Genomic DNA, 19,020 nt, shown 5'->3' on the forward strand with positions numbered 1-19,020 from the left:
GTTTCGCCCTATATATATATATATGTATATTATATTAGAGGTTGGCACGGGAACCCGTAAACAGGTTTTAAATTACTCAACCCAACCCGGTCTCTTTTTACTACCCGTGTATCGATTATTAATTTTAAAGTCTTTCTAGATTCCGAGATGAAATAAAAGAAGACCAGCTCTTTCAGTTTGTCTTCCGAAAGAGAACGCCTCCGATTGGACAGGACAAGATTATACAGCAAGTTGCTGTGCTCAGCATCAGATGTATTTGTTACTGCATTTATCTACCTGAAAGCTAATGTTTTCAAATTAGGAAGACGGTCAGCTGTCGATGACCAAAACAAGTCAATTTCCCCTGGCGGTAGAGCGCTCTGGATCACATCGGGTGCCACCTTCACAGTGTACAAAGCAAAGCAAATCTTTTACTCTCTCTTTTGCTGATATATTAGCAACGTGGGACCTTCGTCATGACATTTCCTGACAAAATCAATCAATGTTCCCTTGATCCTCAGTGTGGTCCAACATGTTTCCCTGTCCTTCTCTGTTAATGCGATAATACTGTATTCCTTCGAATTTAAGACACGCTTTTTTAACAATTTTTTGCTTCTCAAAAATAGCCTGTGTTTTAAATTTGAGTGCAGTGTAGTGATGCGTGTATTAAAAATCACCAGCAAAAGATGTGACTACCCGAGAACACAAACAGCAACGTGACTGACTGCCAAGAAAAGACAACAAAGACGTCTGCCCGAATACACAAGCAGCAATGTGACACTGCTGAGAAAAAACAAAGCAAGCTTCCTGACGTTACCAAGAGAAACGTTTACAATTTCAGCATTTCTAACAAACAGTACCAGCTTGGACACATCGGAAATGCTGATCAGACCCTGTATTTTTCGACATGCCAAGCAAGTGTTCAGTGCTGGTGTGGTTGCTGGGTTACATGTTGCCTGATGCTGTGGAGTGTTGTGTCGTGTTTGCTGTATCAGGATGTGTGGTGGCGTGAGTGAGTGAGGGGTGTGTGTATAAGAGATGCCATCTGAAGTATTCTGCACAATAAACAAGCTGTGTGGTTAATCTACAACAACACTCTTTCGTGTCAGTTTTGAACAATACAACAGTGTAATTGAGGTTGTATTTTTGTAAATGCTTATTTATTTTTCCTCAAATTGAGGGTGGTAAATTTGGGCTGCGTCTTAAATTCGAGGGCGTCTTAAATTCAAAGGAGTACGGTATTTAATATGCGTAACATTACATGGGCGCATCATTGCGTAATTCCCCGGGGTGTATATAATGTCTGAAGCCGCAGGCTAGAGGTAACAATAGTCTTCCCGAGGGGCATTTCATTTTCCACTATGGCTCAGTCTGTAATACATATTTAATATGTGAATCAGTCAAGAAAATAATTGGATAGTAAATACGACTTTATAGATTTTGTTTAAATGTAGCTGATACAGCATACGTAAATAAATAAATAACAGAAAATGTTTTTGAAGTTCATACCGTATAGTTAGCAATGTTTTTCTCCGTCTGCATCTGGCTGGCTGACTGCTGCATAATCCAGTTTATATCCCACCCATCATATTGTTTGAATTTCAGAAAGTCAGAAAACAGTGACTGGCGTTTTAATCACCATTTTAGTGTTTGGCGCATCATTCTTTTGTAATTAATTTTCTATTAACTCTGTGTTCTGCTAAGTCACAGAATCGTTGTTCAGCCATTTTCTCTTGTTGTGAGGAGTGCAGGGGAGAAAGGTGTTCCTTTGAAAAGGGACAGGACTGACAGTGATTTGAACCAATCACATGACAGGCCGACACTATTGACCGATGGTGTAAGGATGTTAGAGCAATAGTTCAATCTAATTTTCCTCCTATGATGAGGTTTTAACCAATCACAGGCCATATATATACAGTATATATATATATATATATATATATATATATATATATATATATAGATATATACTTAGAGCTGTTAGCTGTTAGTTATATGTATGTGATCAATGTATTATGACCTTGTGATAAAGAGAGAAAGAATCAATCCTGTAAATCTCCCTCCCAACCAGAAAGGGCGCTGTTTAAGGTTTATAGTACACTTCCCCATAGACGGGTCGACTCGACGGTGAGCGGAAACAGGAAGTCGGCCATCTTGGAGGAAGCATGAAGCTGCTTGCAGGGAGGGGTTGGGCAGTACAAAGGGGACGCAGCTGCATGAGTCCTGGCCTTGCGCTGAAACGTAACATACGGCCGGAGCTTTTGTTTGTTTTTGTTACGTGTTTGTTCTGTCTTGTAGCGGAGGAGTATGGAGCCAGAGGCTACAGCCACGGAGCCAGACCAACCACCTGAGCACTACACTCACCTCACGACACCAGCACTCACCACACCCGCGCTGTTTGAAGAGCTCAATTTCATGCACAGGGACGTGGATTGTGGATTTATTGTTGCTGTTTTGTTTTGGTCTGCAAGCCAGCTGTGTACCCCTCCCCCCCTCCCTCCCTCCCCCCGATACCATAGTTGGTAGATGGGCGGCCCCTTTTGTTATTTAATAAACACAGATATTTTGGGAGTACAACACTGTTTGTACATTCACTCTGTTACCACACCACTCGCACCAGTTCACAGACCTACGATTTGAAATACAAAAGAAAGGAGAAAGGGAGGCATGAAGAGAAGGGAGAGAGAAGGATAGAGAGACAGTGAGATTGTTATATAGTGATGGAGTGATACAGAGAGACAGGGAGGGAGGGAGAGAAAGTGGAGTGGGGGGGGGGGAGGAATCACCTCAGGTGCTATGTAGTCGGGGGTCCCGCAGAATGTCCGAGTGCTTCCCCCCTCAAACACCCCCTCCTTACACATCCCGAAATCGGTGATCTTAATGTGACCCTCGGAGTCCAGCATTACATTATCCAACTTCAGATCTCTGAGAAAGAGAGAGAGAGAGAGAGAGACTGAGACTCAAGCCCAGGAAAACCTGCGGGCCCGACAGCATCAACAACGAGATGCTGAAAAACAGCAGTCCCGGGCTGCAGGAGGCCCTGCTCAAATTATTCAACCTCATTCTGTGTGGGGGTTGCTTCCCTGACATCTGGAACGAAGGGCTTATAACCCCAATTCACAAGAGTGGAGACAAATTAGACCCCAACAATCACAGAGGTATCTGTGTGAGCAGTAACCTGGGGAAGGTGTTCTGCAGTATCATTAATGTCCGAATACTGCCCTTCCTTACCGAGCACAGTGTCCTGATTAGGTCAGATTGGCTTTCTACTAAACCACCACACCTCTCACCATATTTACACCCTTATTAACAAACATGTCCACCACAAAGATTAAGGAAAAGCATTTGCTTGTTTTACAGATTTAAAAAAAGCATTTGACTAAATTTGGCACCGAGGTCTATTCCTCCGAATTCTTGAATGAGGTGTAGGGGTAAAGTCCCTAACATCATTAAGTCAATGTACACACTGCTTAAGTGCGGTATGAAAATTGGCAACCAAAGAACAGAATTTTTCATCCAAGGCCGTGGAGTGAGACAGGGCTGCAATCTGAGCCCAACACTGTTCAACATCTATATTAACGAGTTGGCCACGGTGTTGGAGCAGTCTGCAGCCCCTGGACTCACTACAAGACAAAGAAATTAAATTCCTGCTCTATGCAGATGACCTGGTCCTGCTGGTGCCCACAGAGCAGGGGCTGCAGCAGAGTCTGGCACTGCTAGAGCACTTCTGTGAGAAATGGGCACTGCCAATAAATCTGGACAAGATCAGAGTTATGGTATTCCAGAAGAAAGCCAGATCTCAGGGAAACAAGCACCACTTCATTCTGGCTAACACCACCTTAGAGCATAGCACCAGTTACCTACCTGGGTCTGATCAGTGCGTCATGGAGTTTTAACCTGGCTATAAATGCATTAAAAAGACAAGACACACAGGGCTTTTTATGCCATAAAAAAATCAGCTTTACAAAATTAAACCACCAATAATAATTTTGCAAAAAAAATTTGAAAAGTTTTTTTTTTTTTTTTTTACTTCTTTACTTTAGATATCAGTCTGTTTTTATTATTTACATCATCAACACTTTCCCCACATGGACCGGAAGCAGCCATGATATTTGTCAATCAGGCCTGACGAGTAGATAACTGAGAAGCACGTGCTAGAGACTTTGCATGGATACTAAATGGAGTGTATTTTGTGGGATCCAATGCCCAGTTTGTGTTCAAACAAAGACATATGACTGAGCGAGTGTACTAAAGAGGGTGTATCCTGTGGTGCACAATATCACTTTAAGGGTTTTAAACATCTCCTCACCATTCTTTAAACATCCCCTCACCATTCTTTAAACATCCCCTCCCCATTCTTTAAACATCCCCTCACCATTCTTTAAACATCCCCTCACCATTCTTTAAACATCCCCTCACCATTCTTTAAACATCATCCCCTCCCCATTCTTTAAACATCATCCCCTCCCCATTCTTTAAACATCATCCCCTCCCCATTCTTTAAACATCTCCTCCCCATTCTTTAAACATCTCCTCCCCATTCTTTAAACATCATCCCCTCCCCATTCTTTAAACATCATCCCCTCCCCATTCTTTAAACATCCCCTCCCCATTCTTTAAACATCCCCTCCCCATTCTTTAAACATCATCCCCTCCCCATTCTTTAAACATCCCCTCCCCATTCTTTAAACATCATCCCCTCCCCATTCTTTAAACATCATCCCCTCCCCATTCTTTAAACATCATCCCCTCCCCATTCTTTAAACATCATCCCCTCCCCATTCTTTAAACATCCCCTCCCAATTCTTTAAACATCTCCTCACCATTCTTTAAACATCTCCTCACCATTCTTTAAACATCCCCTCCCCATTCTTTAAACATCCCCTCCCCATTCTTTAAACATCCCCTCCCCATTCTTTAAACATCATCCCCTCCCCATTCTTTAAACATCATCCCCTCCCCATTCTTTAAACATCCCCTCACCATTCTTTAAACATCATCCCCTCACCATTCTTTAAACATCATCCCCTCACCATTCTTTAAACATCATCCCCTCCCCATTCTTTAAACATCATCCCCTCCCCATTCTTTAAACATCATCCCCTCCCCATTCTTTAAACATCCCCTCCCCATTCTTTAAACATCTCCTCACCATTCTTTAAACATCTCCTCACCATTCTTTAAACATCTCCTCACCATTCTTTAAACATCTCCTCACCATTCTTTAAACATCTCCTCACCATTCTTTAAACATCTCCTCACCATTCTTTAAACATCCCCTCCCCATTCTTTAAACATCTCCTCACCATTCTTTAAACATCCCCTCCCCATTCTTTAAACATCCCCTCCCCATTCTTTAAACATCATCCCCTCCCCATTCTTTAAACATCATCCCCTCCCCATTCTTTAAACATCATCCCCTCCCCATTCTTTAAACATCCCCTCCCCATTCTTTAAACCTCCCCTCACCATTCTTTAAACATCCCCTCCCCATTCTTTAAACCTCCCCTCCCCATTCTTTAAACATCCCCTCCCCATTCTTTAAACCTCCCCTCCCCATTCTTTAAACATCCCCTCACCATTCTTTAAACATCATCCCCTCCCCATTCTTTAAACATCATCCCCTCCCCATTCTTTAAACATCCCCTCCCCATTCTTTAAACATCCCCTCCCCATTCTTTAAACATCATCCCCTCACCATTCTTTAAACCTCCCCTCACCATTCTTTAAACATCCCCTCCCCATTCTTTAAACATCCCCTCCCCATTCTTTAAACATCATCCCCTCCCCATTCTTTAAACATCATCCCCTCCCCATTCTTTAAACATCTCCTCACCATTCTTTAAACATCATCCCCTCCCCATTCTTTAAACATCTCCTCACCATTCTTTAAACATCCCCTCACCATTCTTTAAACATCCCCTCCCCATTCTTTAAACATCATCCCCTCACCATTCTTTAAACATCCCCTCCCCATTCTTTAAACATCCCCTCACCATTCTTTAAACATCCCCTCCCCATTCTTTAAACATCCCCTCCCCATTCTTTAAACATCATCCCCTCCCCATTCTTTAAACATCCCCTCCCCATTCTTTAAACATCCCCTCCCCATTCTTTAAACATCCCCTCACCATTCTTTAAACATCCCCTCCCCATTCTTTAAACATCCCCTCCCCATTCTTTAAACATCATCCCCTCCCCATTCTTTAAACATCATCCCCTCCCCATTCTTTAAACATCTCCTCACCATTCTTTAAACATCATCCCCTCACCATTCTTTAAACATCCCCTCACCATTCTTTAAACATCCCCTCACCATTCTTTAAACATCCCCTCCCCATTCTTTAAACATCTCCTCCCCATTCTTTAAACATCCCCTCCCCATTCTTTAAACATCCCCTCCCCATTCTTTAAACATCATCCCCTCCCCATTCTTTAAACATCATCCCCTCCCCATTCTTTAAACATCTCCTCACCATTCTTTAAACATCCCCTCCCCATTCTTTAAACATCCCCTCCCCATTCTTTAAACATTCCCTCACCATTCTTTAAACATCCCCTCCCCATTCTTTAAACATCCCCTCCCCATTCTTTAAACATCTCCTCACCATTCTTTAAACATCCCCTCCCCATTCTTTAAACCTCCCCTCACCATTCTTTAAACGTCCCCTCACCATTCTTTAAACATCATCCCCTCCCCATTCTTTAAACATCCCCTCCCCATTCTTTAAACATCCCCTCACCATTCTTTAAACATCCCCTCCCCATTCTTTAAACATCCCCTCACCATTCTTTAAACATCTCCTCACCATTCTTTAAACATCCCCTCCCCATTCTTTAAACATCCCCTCCCCATTCTTTAAACATCATCCCCTCCCCATTCTTTAAACATCCCCTCCCCATTCTTTAAACATCCCCTCCCGATTCTTTAAACAACATCCCCTCACCATTCTTTAAACATCTCCTCACCATTCTTTAAACATCCCCTCCCCATTCTTTAAACATCCCCTCCCCATTCTTTAAACATCATCCCCTCCCCATTCATTAAACATCCCCTCACCATTCTTTAAACATCCCCTCCCCATTCTTTAAACATCATCCCCTCCCCAATCTTTAAACATCCCCTCCCCATTCTTTAAACATCCCCTCCCCATTCTTTAAACAACATCCCCTCACCATTCTTTAAACATCTCCTCACCATTCTTTAAACATCTCCTCACCATTCTTTAAACATCCCCTCCCCATTCTTTAAACATCTCCTCACCATTCTTTAAACATCCCCTCCCCATTCTTTAAACCTCCCCTCACCATTCTTTAAACGTCCCCTCACCATTCTTTAAACATCCCCTCCCCAATCTTTAAACATCCCCTCCCCATTCTTTAAACGTCCCCTCACCATTCTTTAAACATCATCCCCTCACCATTCTTTAAACATCCCCTCCCCATTCTTTAAACATCCCCTCCCCATTCTTTAAACCTCCCCTCACCATTCTTTAAACGTCCCCTCACCATTCTTTAAACATCATCCCCTCCCCATTCTTTAAACATCATCTCCTCCCCATTCTTTAAACATCCCCTCACCATTCATTAAACATCCCCTCACCATTCTTTAAACATCATCCCCTCCCCATTCTTTAAACATCATCCCCTCCCCATTCTTTAAACATCCCCTCCCCATTCTTTAAACATCATCTCCTCCCCATTCTTTAAACATCCCCTCACCATTCTTTAAACATCCCCTCCCCATTCTTTAAACATCATCCCCTCCCCATTCTTTAAACATCATCCCCTCCCCATTCTTTAAACATCATCCCCTCCCCATTCTTTAAACATCTCCTCCCCATTCTTTAAACATCCCCTCCCCATTCTTTAAACATCTCCTCACCATTCTTTAAACATCCCCTCACCATTCTTTAAACATCATCCCCTCACCATTCTTTAAACATCATCCCCTCCCCATTCTTTAAACATCTCCTCCCCATTCTTTAAACATCCCCTCCCCATTCTTTAAACATCTCCTCACCATTCTTTAAACATCCCCTCCCCATTCTTTAAACATCATCCCCTCCCCATTCTTTAAACATCCCCTCCCCATTCTTTAAACATCCCCTCCCCATTCTTTAAACATCATCCCCTCACCATTCTTTAAACATCCCCTCCCCATTCTTTAAACATCTCCTCACCATTCTTTAAACATCCCCTCACCATTCTTTAAACATCATCCCCTCACCATTCTTTAAACATCTCCTCACCATTCTTTAAACATCCCCTCCCCATTCTTTAAACATCCCCTCCCCATTCTTTAAACATCCCCTCCCCATTCTTTAAACATCATCCCCTCCCCATTCTTTAAACATCTCCTCCCCATTCTTTAAACATCCCCTCACCATTCTTTAAACATCATCCCATCACCATTCTTTAAACATCCCCTCCCCATTCTTTAAACATCCCCTCACCATTCTTTAAACATCCCCTCACCATTCTTTAAACATCATCCCCTCACCATTCTTTAAACATCCCCTCCCCATTCTTTAAACATCCCCTCCCCATTCTTTAAACATCCCCTCCCCATTCTTTAAACATCCCCTCACCATTCTTTAAACATCCCCTCCCCATTCTTTAAACATCATCCCCTCCCCATTCTTTAAACATCCCCTCCCCATTCTTTAAACATCATCCCCTCACCATTCTTTAAACATCATCCCCTCCCCATTCTTTAAACATCTCCTCACCATTCTTTAAACATCCCCTCCCCATTCTTTAAACATCATCCCCTCCCCATTCTTTAAACATCATCCCCTCCCCATTCTTTAAACATCCCCTCCCCATTCTTTAAACATCATCCCCTCCCCATTCTTTAAACATCCCCTCCCCATTCTTTAAACATCTCCTCACCATTCTTTAAACATCCCCTCCCCATTCTTTAAACATCATCCCCTCCCCATTCTTTAAACATCTCCTCCCCATTCTTTAAACATCCCCTCACCATTCTTTAAACATCATCCCATCACCATTCTTTAAACATCCCCTCCCCATTCTTTAAACATCCCCTCACCATTCTTTAAACATCATCCCCTCACCATTCTTTAAACATCATCCCCTCCCCATTCTTTAAACATCTCCTCCCCATTCTTTAAACATCCCCTCCCCATTCTTTAAACCTCTCCTCCCCATTCTTTAAACAACAAACCTCATTGGTTATGATGCGCTTACAACTCACAAAGCTAAACTCTCTCCGTCTTGTCAACCCACTTTAGCTAATTTTATTGCTGAATGTGATTTTATAATTAATATCACACTGAACTTTATGTATTCCAGCACTCTTGTCTTCTTGGTATTTGGATAATGACATCATTGTTAAAATTCACGTTTGATAGATAAGGATTTAAAACAAAGTATATTGTCAACAACAAATATTCTGACATTGCTACATTCATATTTTCTTTTATATTGAATTTGAATGTTGCAAGTAAAATCTACTTATTTGCTCTGTACAAAACAATTTAGAACCTCAGGTACTCAAAATTCTCTAACAGTATTTTATTCAAACCTGTTAACCCGTTAACTAAACTTTTGTATTTAAATAAACAACATATAATAATATCCTCATATAAGAACATAACATAAGAAAGTTTACAAACGAGAGGAGGCCATTCAGCCCATCTTGCTCGTTTGGATGTTAGTAGCTTATTGATCCCAGAATCTCATCAAGCAGTTTCTTGAAGGACCCAGGGTGTCAGCTTCAACAACCTTTACACACCACGGATTAGTTTATATAAGAGACACCCTACACACCACGGATCAGTTTATATAAGAGACACCCTACACACCATGGATTAGTTTATATAAGAGACACCCTACACACCACGGATTAGTTTATATAAGAGACACCCTACACACCATGGATTAGTTTATATAAGAGACACCCTACACACCACGGATTAGTTTATATAAGACACACCCTACACACCACGGATTAGTTTATATAAGAGACACCCTACACACCACGGATCAGTTTATATAAGAGACACCCTACACACCACGGATCAGTTTATATAAGAGACACCCTACACACCATGGATTAGTTTATATAAGAGACACCCTACACACCACGGATTAGTTTATATAAGAGACACCCTACACACCACGGATTAGTTTATATAAGACACACCCTACACACCACGGATTAGTTTATATAAGAGACACCCTACACACCACGGATCAGTTTATATAAGACACACCATATACATTACAGATAAACTGATCACAAACTAAGACTGTACTGTTAAACTTTTAAAAAGTGTTGTTAATTTTTTTTAATAAGATGGCATTCAACACTGACCTGTAGATAACTCCCTTATTGTGCATGAAAAACAAACCAACAGCAATCTCAGCAGCATAAAACCTGAGGAGAGAGAGGTGAGAGGAGAGAGGAGAGCGGGGAGAGAGGAGAGAGGAGATGGGGGAGAGACAGAGGGAAGGGGAGAGGGTTAATATATGACAGACTTACAGACATACAGAGATACAGACAGAAAGACACAGACAGAGACACACACACTTAAAGACAGATTCAGACACACAAATACAGACACAGTCAGACAGACAGCCACACACAGAGACAGGAAGACACCCACATTCTGACACAAACAGACAGACAGACTCACGCTGCGTGCGGCTCTTTAAATTTCCCAACTTGCTGGATGTGATACATGAGGTCTCCACCGTTCACATACTCCATGACAAAGTACAAACGATCCTGAGAGAGAAGGGAGAGAGTTGAGGATAGGGAGAAAGAGAAAAAGAGACAGCGAGGGGGGAGAGGAGAGAGAGACAGGGGTAGAAAGGAGAGAGGCACAGAGAGAGGATAGAGAAAAGGGGAGAGGAGGAAACGAAAGAGGTGTGAGAAACGTGTGCCCAGTGTGATATGACAGCCTGCAGCCTCCTCATTGGAAGTGCAGAGTAGAGGCTTTCAATACATCTGCTCTCTTCAAACTGCAAGTTTCATATATAAAGAAATGGTCAATATTCCTGTACATTCGCTGTATTCACTTTAGCAATGCTTGTATGATTTGTCATGTTGATAAAGCCCATTTGAATTTAAATAGAGTCAGATATTTTCCTAAACATTTTAGAATTTGACTACATTTATTTTGGTATATTGTGGAATGCACATTGCCATGTATTTTAAAATATATTCAGCAAAATTACAAATATATATTTAATATGTGTCAGAATTATGCATAAATACACACACTGAGACACACTCACACAAAGAGACACAGACACACATACAGAAACACTCACACACTGAGACAGACACTGAGATGGAAACACTGAGACGCGCACTGAGACACGCACACACACTGAGACACAGTCACACAAGTACAATACAATTCACATTTCTGCTTTTGATTGTAAAATTAGAACAACTAAGATAAAAAGCTAGTTTGTAGAAAATATGTTTAGTGACGGTTCTGCTTGAATAGTGCAGTAAACTAATTCTTAACGGTTTGCAGGTGTTGATAAAGGTGGTAAATCTAATTGAGGGTAGGAGTATTATGGTGTGTCAAGGTGTTAATGAAGCATATAATAAGGCACAGCAACTAGGGGTTCTGTTCAGTCGCCTTAGCTAACAGAGCACCCTAGTTAATTTCTTTGTTCCCGTCCCTGAACACCATGCAAGCATCTCCACTGCTCCAAAGCTTTCTCGGGGCCATCCCAGAGGGACTAGCTTCAGCGTCCTCTAATGTTAATTTCTTTGACGAGATGAGGTAGATATTCAAAAAGAGTGAAGACAATCTAAAAGCTTACATCAATCAATGTGTAAGATCCCTGAAAGAGGATCTAGATCTGCAAAGTGAGGAAATAGTCAAAAAAGTAAAATTGCACAAGGACACCTACGTTTTTTAAACGAAAAGGTAATGAACAGCAGTTTCGCTTCAATGATTGAGTGAAGGACGCAATTGAAACAGCTGTCGACCAGGTGGAGTGTGGATACGGTCGAAAGCCTCCAGAGCGGCGTCCTACTGATCCACAACAGGGAGAAGCTTATTAAGATGGCTGATAAATCTGACTTTGGATGGGCTACGGTGCAAGAATATCAGGATGTTTCTCTGGCTGAAGATTCCTACCTGCAGCCACCAAACCCTATCCGGAGTCCTACCGACCCAGGAGGAGAGCTCCAGGAGTCAACGACGTCTGCTTCAAGTGCTTCAAGACGGGACACTGGGCAGAAACCTGCACTGGACAACCACCTGCGGCATCAGGCAGGTCTTGAACAGTTTTTTTAAAGTGAATAAAGACATGTTGACTTTGTTAGAATATGAACAAAATGATGAACTTCTCTCAGAGGTAAACTTTGAAAAGTTTCGAATTTTGGGAAAAACTTAATCCTTCAGAGTTTAGAGGGTTACACAATTCCATTCTACGTGTTTCCCTCTTTTAAAGGGTTCAGTAATAACAAGTCAGCCATTAAAAATGCAGTATTTGTTAGCAAAACTATACTAGATCTTTTACATACGAAATGTGTATCTGAGATAATTGATCCAGAAGTGGTAAACCCCCTTTCAATAGCAACACAAAAAGCAGGGAAGTTAAGACTGATTTTGGATTTACGTTACTTCAACAAATTAAATATGAGGATTTAAAAGTAGTGACACATTCTCTGAGAGCATTCAAATATATGGTCTCTTTTGATTTCAAGTCAGGTTATCACCACATTGAGATTTTTAAAGAACATAGGAAGTGTTTCTCTTGGATTATCAGGGGAACCGCCACATATTTTGCATTTAACATTTTACCCTTCTGGCTTTCTACTGCCCCCTATGTATTCACTATGGTGGTTAGACCCTTAGTGAAGAAATGGAGATCCGAAGGCAAACAAATCATGGTGTATCTGGATGACTGCATTTGCTGTGACAAAGATAAAACAGAAAGTTAAAACAATTCTGAGGAGATTAAAAATGACATCATGCTTTCCGGTTTTGTTCCAAAAAAAAATAAATGCGTTTGGATTCCTGCTAAAGTGAGTGGCCAGGTTTTGTTTTGGATTTAGAGAATATTCTTATACGTCTACCTGAGCGCAAAATAATTAACATTGTTTCTGAAATCGAGGCGCTCTTGCTGATGAATGTAAACAACAAACGTACAGCAAGAATAGCTGCTAGAATAGTTGGTAAAATAATAAGCTTGGAGCTGGCTATTGGCAACGTTTCTAGACTAATGACAAGAAACTTGTACTTCAATTTACTTTCCTCGTCAGGATGGGACATTAAAATAAGGTTATCCCTTGATAGCATTTCAGAGCTGCTATTCTGGAAATACAACATAACCGATTTAATGGCAAGACTCACTTTACATGTATTATTAAGTTTATACTCGGATGCTAGCAGCACAGGTTATGGGGGTTACACTGTGATAACATAATCTCACGCGTGCAAAGGGTTGACTGGGAAGTCAAACAAAGCTCTACTTGGAGAGAGCTCGCCGCTGCGGCACTGTGGGTTCTGAAAAACAAAGCAGTAAAGTGGTTTACTGACAATGTCAATGTGACTAAGATTGTTGAGCATGGCTCTTCAAAATTGCATTTTCAGCGCTTGGTATACAATATTTTTGTTTTATGTGCTGAGAACGGTATTGACCTCCAAGTACAACGGGTAGCCAGGGAAGAAAACACCAAAGCTGATACTATCAGCAGGATAATCAATTGAGTTGATTGGTGAATATCTACAGAGATTTTCAACTATTTCAATAAGTTATGGGGTCCTAACACTATTGATTGTTTCGCAAGTAAACACAATAAAAAACTACAAAGGTTCAATAGCAGATTTTGGTGTGCTAGCACTTCAGCAGTAGACTCCTTCACACAAGACTGGAGCAACGACAATAACTGGACTGTTCCCCTGTTCCTGTTGTTAACAGAGTTCCGCACCACGTGCAGAACAGCAACGATAATGGAACTGTAGTCATACCCAAATGGGAGTCGGCACCATACTGGCCTTGCTTGTGCTACAATAATTGACAATTCAGCAAATAAATAGTTGATTTTCATATCCTGTCCGGGGACTATCATAACTTTTCTTCTGGCATTCACCATAAAGGAATGTTCAGAAATTTCCTGCAAATTTGATTTCATTGCCCTGAGATTTGTACATAAAACCCTATGAAATTATTTTATTATTAAATAATGTCAACATAGTTCAAGTAAAAGTAATACTTGTGCGTTTGACGTACGTTTTTGTCATCTGAATTCCGATACAGTACTAATATTATGATTTTTTTTTCAGCCACAGAAGGTTCATCGTACAAGAAGGACTGCTGGACAATGTTTCAGATTCTTTAGTATCTACAGCTTTGCTGATGCCCGCTTTTTTGGAAAAAATCTAAATCCGAATCTACCATTGTAAAATACAAGTTTTCAGAAATGGGTTAACTGGGCAATGACTCATAACGTACATTATCTTCCAGCAGATCTCTCCCTCATATCTGTCATTCTTTTTCAGCTGTCAAAAACAGGGGTTCAATTGCTTCGATCAGTGTGGTCGTGTACGGGACATCGTACATGCATAATCTGGAAGGTTTCTTAAATGTATCAGAAAAGCTGGCATTTGAAGCCACGAAGCGTGTTGATGCTATGCCAGTCATTAAAAATTGCCAGTTAAAGCCAGTATTCTAGAGAAGATTGCCATGAGGGCAGTTGATTCTAATCTCCTTCCTGATTTGAGGTCGGCATGAATATTTTTACTGAGTTATGCAGCTTTTCACAAGGTCAAAGAAATTTTAAAATTAAAGTTTTCAGACATCAAGTTTTTTAGTTCACATGCAGAAATTACAACAAAGAGGAGCAAAATCGATCTGTATAGGAATGGGCAAGTCGTAACATTTGCGGCTACTGGCAAGGTAGCCTGTCTGGTTTCTATGCTGCACAGGTATCTGTTCTCCGCAGGTACAGAATTTCAGTCTGAGGATCTTATTTTCATGGCACTGGCAAAAACTAAGAAGGGCCACCTGCTTCGCAAAACAATGAAGGTGGACTTCCAACTGTATTACATGTGTACTGTGTGATTAGTTAAGAATAGAACAATTAAAAACAGTCTAATAAAAAACATTCATAACACCGTAATTGAAAAAGGACGTAGTTTAGATCGTAAAATAGAAAAACGAAGATAAAAAAGCTATTTTGTAAAAATACACTTTCAAACTTGACTTAAACAGTAAGAGTCCCAGCTTCCCTGACAGAAGAAGGCAGAGCATTCCAGAATTTAGGAGCTTCACAAGAAAAGACCCTTCCTCTCGTGTTATTTTTATTCACACTGGAATAACCAGCAGCCCCACATCCTGTGATCTAAGAGTGCGGTTAGGAGTGTACAGGGTCAATAATTCCTGTAAGTAATTGGGTGCTAATCCATTCAGGGTCTTATAAGTTAACGGCAACATCTTAAAATCAATTCCAAACTGCACAGGGAGCCAGTGCGGGAGGACAGAACTGGTTTCTGGTTTTAGTCTGAATTCTAGTGTTCTAAAAGCGAGACACCACACGTTTTGGGATACCAGAGAAAAGTGCATTTCAATAATCAATTCTAGATGAAACAAAGGCAAGCATTAGTCGTTCAGCATCAGATACAGAAATAATAGGTCTAATTTTAGCTGTATTTCTCAAATGATAAAATGATACTTTTAGTGACTTTCCTAATATGAGTCTCGAATAGTAGATCAGGATAATTTCTCTCATTTCTAGTTATAGATCTGACGGTAACTGTCACAGACTGTGGGAGTGTGGGTGCAATGCCAAACAAAACCACCTGAGGCAGTATTGAGTTTCTAGAAAGTTCTGCTATTTTCTGTTTATTATCTTTCACAAAATCTTCATAATTCCGCAGGCTTTTTGTTCACATGTTTCTCTATAAATTCCTTCTTCTTATTTTAATAACTCAAAGTTAATTTAATGATCGTACTCTCTTTACATAAATCACCAAAATAATTCAATGAAAAATCTTCCCCTCGTACTAGTGTTCGGTTTGGTTAAATTAGAGTCTTAAACTTAAAAGAACCGCTAACCAAGGATCTAAAAATAAACAAAAGTTTACAGTTTTTAAAGCTTCCTGGATGGCTTCACCTCGTGGGAAGATTCAGCGTCCTGCTGGGTTTTCTCTCTCTCTCTCTCTCTCTCTCTCTCTCTCTCTCTCTCTCTCTCTCTCTCTCTCTCTCTCTCTCTCTCTCTCTCTCTCTCTCTCTCATAACAAGTCCACGCAGAATGTTAGCGTCCTTTTTAACCAACGTTCTCTCTTAAGAAGCACCTGTGCAAACAGTGTGCTTCTCTCTTTCCAAACAAGCCAACCCCGAGTTGTTACAACCCAGGCCCTATATACACAAGGAAACGCTGATTCAAGAATGTTCCAGTGTGTTCCTGGGTTGCTGCCCCCAACAAAGATGGCGACTGTTATAACTGCACTTCCGCCCCAATGTCAGTCCCGCATCACGCGATCCTTGTTGGGAACTTCATGGTCGATTCACAGCCCTCTGATGGGTGGGAGGTTGAATTGCAGTACAGGATCGCTCTACCCTGTCACATTATTATTATTATTATTATTATTATTATTATTATTATTATTATTATTATTATTTGTTTATTTAGCAGACGCCTTTATCCAAGGCGACTTACAGAGACTAGGGTGTGTGAACTATGCATCAGCTGCAGAGTCACTTACAACTACGTCTCACCCGAAAGACGGAGCACAAGGAGGTGAAGTGACTTGCTCAGGGTCACACAATGAATCAGTGGCTGAGGTGGGATTTGCTGGTTACAAGCCCATTTCTTTAACCACTGGACCACACAGCCTCCATAGAGACACACACACACACACACACACACACACACACTGAGACATAGAGAGACACACACACACACTGAGACATAGAGACACACACACTGAGACATAGAGACACACACACACACACACACACACACACTGAGACATAGAGACACACACACACACACACACACACTGAGACATAGAAAGACACACACACACTGAGACATAGAGACACACACACACACACACTGAGACATAGAAAGACACACACTGAGACACACACACACTGAGACATACAGAGACACACACACACACACAGAGACAGAGACACACACACACACTGAGACATAGAGACACACACACACACACACACTGAGACATAGAGAGACACACACACACTGAGACATAGAGACACACACACACACACACACTGAGACATAGAGAGACACACACACACTGAGACAGAGACACACACACAGAGACATAGAAAGACACACACTGAGACACACACACATTGAGACATAGAGAGACACACACACATACTGAGACACACACTGAGACATGCAGACACACACACACACTGAGACACGCAGACAAACACACACATACTGACACACACTGAGACACGCAGGCACACACACAAACTGAGACACGCAGACACACACACTGAGACACACACACACTGAGACATGCAGACACAATCACACATACTGAAACACACACACACACTGAGACACACACACTGACACATACACAATAACACACACTGAGACACATAGTGACACACACACACTGATACACACACACAAACACACACACAAACACACACACCTCGGTCTGGAATGTTGAGTGCAGTGAAGTCAGGAAGTGAGGTCGCCCGTCCAGTGCCAATATCCTCTTCTCCACCAGAGTGCACTCGACATCATCGTTCTGAATGATAACATCCTTCTTCAGGATCTTCACAGCGAAGAGCTCGTCAGAGGCACACCTCCTCTCAGCCAGCATCACCTGGGAGGGTTGAATTTACACTGAAGAAACTGAGAAAGATTTCTAATTGAAACACTTGTCATTGAATTTACACTGAGGACCCTGAGAAAGATTTCTAATTGAAACATTTGTCATTGAATTTACACTGGACACTGAGAAAGGCTTCTAGCCAAAACATTTGTCATTGAATTTACACCGAGGACCCTGAGAAAGATTTCTAGTCAAAACGTTTGTCATTGAATTTACATTGAAGACACTGAGGAAGACTTCTAGTCATGTGTCAATGCATTTTCATTGAAGACAATGAGAAAGACTAGTGGAAACGTTTCTTCCCTGTTTTATCTCTCACCTTCCCAAAGCTGCCCTTTCCCAGCATCATGAGGAAATTGAAATCTTCGATCCCGAAAGCAGAGGGAGTCCCAAAGAGGCTGGAGCGCTGACTCTCTGCAGTGAGGGAGACCAGGGAAGAGGACTGGGAGATACTGCAGCGCTGGAGAGAGGGGGGAAAGAGGAGAGAGGAGATGAGAGAGGAGAGGGGAGAGAGGAGAGGAGAGAGGAGATGAGAGAGGAGAGGGGAGAGAGGAGATGAGAGAAGAGAGGGGAGAGAGAGAGAGAGGAGAGAGGGGGGAAAGAGGAGAGAGGAGATGAGAGAGGAGACAGGAGAGAGGAGAGGAGAGAGGAGAGGGGAGAGGAGACAGGAGAGAGGAGAGGAGAGAGGAGAGGGGAGAGGAGACAGGAGAGAGGAGAGGAGAGAGGAGAGGAGACAGGAGAGAGGAGATGAGAGAGGAGACAGGAGAGAGGAGAGGAGAGAGGAGAGGGGAGAGGAGACAGGAGAGAGGAGAGGAGAGAGGAGAGGGGAGAGGAGACAGGAGAGAGGAGAGGAGAGAGGAGAGGGGAGAGGAGACAGGAGAGAGGAGAGGGGAGAGGAGAGGGGAGAGGAGACAGGAGAGAGGAGAGGAGAGAGGAGAGGGGAGAGGGGAGAGAGAGGGAAGAGGAGATGAGAGAGGAGACAGGAGAGAGGAGACAGGAGAGAGGAGAGGGGAGAGGAGAGGACAGAGGAGAGGGGAGAAGAGAGAGAGGGAAGATAGAGAGGAGAGAGGAGAGAGACAGGAGACAGGAATGGGGAGAGGAGAGAGAGAGGGAAGATAGAGAGGAGAGGAGAGAGGAGACAAGATAGGGATGAGAAGACAGGAGAGGAAAAAGGAGACAGGACACAAGAATTGGGAGAGGAGAGAGGGAAGAT

The 19,020-nt window shown here is 42.0% G+C and overlaps 1 protein-coding gene across 1 annotated transcript in view; it reads right to left on the reverse strand.

The window, feature by feature from the left end:
* LOC131725035 (protein kinase C alpha type-like) overlaps positions 1 to 19,020 on the reverse strand; it is a 57,808-nt gene that overhangs the window by 16,827 nt on the left and 21,961 nt on the right. The window contains exons 9-13 of the mRNA XM_059018398.1: positions 18,127 to 18,267; positions 17,622 to 17,798; positions 10,644 to 10,735; positions 10,322 to 10,384; positions 2,766 to 2,904 (exon numbers count right to left, since the gene is read on the reverse strand). Of these exons, the coding sequence (XP_058874381.1) occupies positions 2,766 to 2,904; positions 10,322 to 10,384; positions 10,644 to 10,735; positions 17,622 to 17,798; positions 18,127 to 18,267 (612 nt within the window). The remainder of the gene's footprint in view (positions 1 to 2,765; positions 2,905 to 10,321; positions 10,385 to 10,643; positions 10,736 to 17,621; positions 17,799 to 18,126; positions 18,268 to 19,020) is intronic.

This window comes from Acipenser ruthenus, chromosome 59 (assembly GCF_902713425.1).
Source record: "Acipenser ruthenus chromosome 59, fAciRut3.2 maternal haplotype, whole genome shotgun sequence".
Classification (NCBI taxonomy): domain Eukaryota; kingdom Metazoa; phylum Chordata; class Actinopteri; order Acipenseriformes; family Acipenseridae; genus Acipenser; species Acipenser ruthenus.